At 62.2% G+C, this 4,158-nt stretch overlaps 1 protein-coding gene across 1 annotated transcript in view; it reads right to left on the bottom strand.

Annotated features, from left to right (window-relative positions):
• The window catches only part of ACSBG1 (acyl-CoA synthetase bubblegum family member 1), a 39,542-nt gene extending 36,849 nt beyond the window's left edge, over window positions 1-2,693 (bottom strand). Inside the window, 1 exon segment of the mRNA XM_023520031.1 lies at window positions 2,677-2,693. Coding sequence (XP_023375799.1) covers window positions 2,677-2,693 — 17 coding nt within the window.
• Window positions 2,694-4,158: the final 1,465 nt, after the last annotated feature.

Genomic DNA, 4,158 nt, shown 5'->3' with positions numbered 1-4,158 from the left:
GGGGCTCAGCATGGTGAGCCGAGCGCGGTGTCGCGGTGTCGCTGATGGCTGACAGATCGACATCTAGGTGTCCGTGTGCTTTAAACCTATGAAAACCTCTTAGGAAAGGTATTAAGAATAGAACTATCGGGGAAAAAAGGTGCCTCACGGCAGGGCGATCAGGCAGAATTGCTGTACATTTTCAGCATCGGTGCTTCTGGACTACTTTTTTGTTACCATGTATTACTCCGATATAATTTTCATTTTTACTGTTTTTAATTTCGAAATGCTGCAGGCTGGGGCTCCAGCTCCGGGCTTCCCGGTCCAGGCCCAGGGCCGAGAGGGTGGAAGTGCGGGCTCTGCTGTCCCCTGCTGGCCACAGCGCCTCCCACCACCTGCCCACATTCTCGGTGAAAGTTCCCAAGCATCTTGCCATCACAGCCTCTACCACCAGACATCCTGTCCCCAGGACACCTCCCAGCCGTGGCAGTGCAGGGTGCCTGGGTCATCTGGTACCAAGGCCCGGCTGTGAGACCCCTGTGCCCCAAGGGAGCTGTGGCCCCGGGCTGCAACGAAGCCTTGGGGCATGAGCTTTCCCATGGGCGCTGTTTGTTAGGGAAACCTGGAATAAGACAGCCGCTTACAAGCTGTGTGACCTTGGATACGTTACTTAACCTCTCTGTGCTTCAGTGTTCTCATCCGTAAAATGGAGTTGTAATAACTCCTACCTCCTAGGGCTTCCGTGAGCTAAACATACAGAAGGCACTGGAGCCGTGTGGACCCGGTTGGGGTTTGCTCTCTGCATTGCTGGGCCCGAGACGGCGCTGGATGGGGACACGGGCAGGTTGTCGTGAGAATGTTCAGGGCTCTCATCAGGACAGAGGCTGGGGGCTGAGGACACTGCTGCTGCCCAGGCTGCCCACCCCCGCCCCCAGGCTGGCTGCCCCAGGAGCTGGAGAGTGGTGATCAAATGGACACCCATTTCTCAGGAGACTCACCTGGGCAGGGGTTAAGGGAGCTCCACAAGCTCACCCGACCAGAAACCCAGGGAGCATGCACCCCTCTGAGGTCCGTGGGTGTCAGCCCCGAAGGACCTCCAGCCCAGTGCCTGGCAGGCTCGTGGCACTGGACAGGGACACAGGGGTGTCCTGGGGGTGTGGGCGTGCAAGCCCTTCTCTCTCCGAGTGGCGGGTCTGGCCTGGGAATACTTTCCTCTGGTACAGACCCCCATCCCAGGGAGCCCGAGGGGGGTCTGCTGTGAGTCTGGGGACCCTCCAGCTTCTGTGTGGGCCATCTGCACCCGTGACCTCCCCCGGGGATGTAGGAATGGGGTGCATGGACCACCAGCCAAGGCCTCGAAGCACTGACGAGTGGCCCAGGCAGAGGAGCCAGGGCGGAGGCAGGCTGGGGCGAGTCAGTGCGCTCACGTTGGAAGCTGCACATCCCAGCGTGGTGAAACTGCCCCCTGCTCGAACCCTGTGTCCTACTTAATGACAAACCTGTAAGGCCAGGCAGCGGGGGGCGCAGTGGGGGCACCTGCAGCCAAGCCAGGTTCCAGGGGAGCCGCTCCTCTCCAGCCTCTGCTCCTTGGTGACCAGATGGCACTAGCTGGGAAGAAACAAGTGCCCAGATAAGTTTGCACTCAGATACAAGAGGCCACGGTCTGGCTCGATGGTGCTGGGAGCCTGGCCTTCAAACACAAGGACGGGAGGGGGGTCCCTCTGAGGCAGAGCCCAGACAGAACTTGACCCCGCACTCCCCCAGGAAGGAGAGGAAGCGGATTCTTCTCCTGGAGCCTGCAGGGGGAATGCCAACCACGCCTCGACTGTAGCCCAGTGAGACCATCCTGCATTTCTAACCTCCAGGACAGGAAAGGAGTAAATAAATGCGTGTTGTTTTAAGCCACCGAGTCTGCGGCGTTTTGTTACCGCCGTCACAGGAAACGAATTCAGGGCTCCAGGCAAGCGCACCGTGGGGTGCTGTGGTTTGGGAAGCTCGTCCCACGGGCATTTTAGATGGCTGCAGTTAACCCCACGTGTATTTACCAAGCACCTTACAGGCGGCGCCCTGGGCCACGGGGAGACAGAGATGAGCCTGCCGCGGGGGGAGCTCCCGCGTTCTTGGAGGTCGCCCCAACCCACACTGGGTTTCAGCTGGTGCGAGATGAGACTATTTCTACCCAGCAGCCCCAACACAGCAGCTCCGAACGGCAGCTGCAGGGCCCCCCTTTACCGGAAAGGGGCGTTATTGGGACGGCCGTGAGGAGGCTCTGCGGTGAGTCCGTGCCCGCCGCTGCCCGCCGCCCTTTCTCTGCAGAGGAGCCTGAGGGGCTCATCGGGCATGGGGCCGGGGGGAGGCTCCAGGGGGGTTCTCAAAGCACCACGGGCGGCTCTGTGGTGAAGGGAGTGGGCTGCGGGAAGGCAAGAGAGCAAGCCACCCCCGACCCACCCAGCGATTCCACTCTGGGGGCGTATCCAGCGGAAGTGTGAACAGACGTGCGCCCAAAGACACACACTGGAAAGCTCACGGCAGCACGACGACAGCCCCTGGAAACCACCCAGATGCCCACCAACGGCAGCCTGAACGCCCAAGTGTGACAGATTCACACAGCGGAGCGCCAAGCAGCAAGTGACGGAGCCGTCGCTAGAGCCAGCAGCACTGTGATGCTCACCAGCTTAATGCCGAGCAAAGCGACACCTGTTGCACGACTCCATCTACGCAATATTCACAAAGGGGCGCAATGACCGCTTTAGGAGTCAGAACGGGGGTCCCCTGAGGGGAGCATAGAGGTCGGGAGATGGCACGGGGGCCCTCTGGGATGCTGGTGATGCTCTAGCCACGGACGGGGGGGCGGGGCGGGGTAGGTAGACAGGAGTGTTCACTTTGTGATCCCAGCGAGCTGTACACATGTGGTTTGCAGATCTGCTACGTGCAGGTTATATTGCAATGACAAGTTTATTTTTTAAAAGTATTCATGAGCACATGACAGTGACTGGAGTATTTTGGCGGCTATGTGATATAGGGGACATTGACTGGGAGTTTGAAGGCCCAGGTTGTACCCTTAAGCTGCCTGGACGAAGAGACCGTGTGACCCCGGACAAGCTGCGTGACGCTTTGTGGGTGTCAGCTTCCTCACCCCCACATTGGGAAGGTGCGGATGTGAATTCCACTGTTTCTGCAGAAACTCAGCAAGGGGACCGAACTGTGGCTAACCTGACTTGTCGTATAAAAAAGAATTCAACTGTGCCGCACCGGAAGTGCCACCTGTCTCCTTGTTGAGGTGGTCGCGCAAGGAAGTGGCCCCGCTGCCAGTGTCCCGGCCTGTGGCCTTGGCTAGGGGGACCATGGGGACTCCGGGAGCACTCAGTCCGGGCTGGGGTTCCGGCAAGGTCCCCATCTTGGTAGCGTGAGAACCCACAAACTGCCTCACCTCTTGGAGCCCGTCCCCTCGCGGCAGAATGAGGATGGTGCTGTCTGTGGGGCAGGTGACACGGTGACGTGGAAAGTGCCCAGCGGTCCCTAAGTCAGGTGGGGCCCCTGCCAGGGCCAGGCCAGGCCACAGACGTCGCTGGCCATTCTGCCCACCTGCTGCCCCGAAGCAAGCAAAGGAAGCCGTGAGCGGAGCGGCCCTTGGCGGTGGCCCAGGGACCCCTCCGGGGGGGACTCAGGCCTGTCCCTGGCAGGGGGCCCCTCCGCTGGGGTTCCGGGCTCACGGCAGAGCAGGGCACAGGCTGGGGTCCTGCTGACGGTGTGGAGCCCCGGGAGGGGTCCGGGGGTCCCCGTTTTGCTAATCCCGTGGGCCTTCTCCGCGAGGACTGCTGTGTCCTCAGACCGTGGTCTGGAGGGAGGTCCCCGAGGGCGGCCCGACCCGCACGGCGCGCGGCGGCGTCGGGGCGCCGGTCCGCGGACGAAGCTTCCGGGCCGTTGTGGCGTCACCGTCCCCGCGGAAGCGGCCGCCCGCGCCGAGCGAGAGCCGCCCGGAGGGGGCCGCGCCTGGGGGCCGAGACTGAGGGACCGTGGGACCGCGACCGAGGGGATCGCGCCTGAGGGGACCGGGACTGAGGGGACCGCGACTGAGGGGACCGGGACTGAGGGGACCGCGACTGAGGGGGCCGCGCCGGGGGCCGCGCCTGACGGGCCGGGGCCATGACGCGATTGTGACGTGACGACAGCGGGACG

Source organism: Pteropus vampyrus, unplaced genomic scaffold, assembly GCF_000151845.1.
Source record: "Pteropus vampyrus isolate Shadow unplaced genomic scaffold, Pvam_2.0 Scaffold245, whole genome shotgun sequence".
In the NCBI taxonomy this organism is placed as follows: domain Eukaryota; kingdom Metazoa; phylum Chordata; class Mammalia; order Chiroptera; family Pteropodidae; genus Pteropus; species Pteropus vampyrus.
This window is presented reverse-complemented; position numbering and strand designations above follow the sequence as displayed.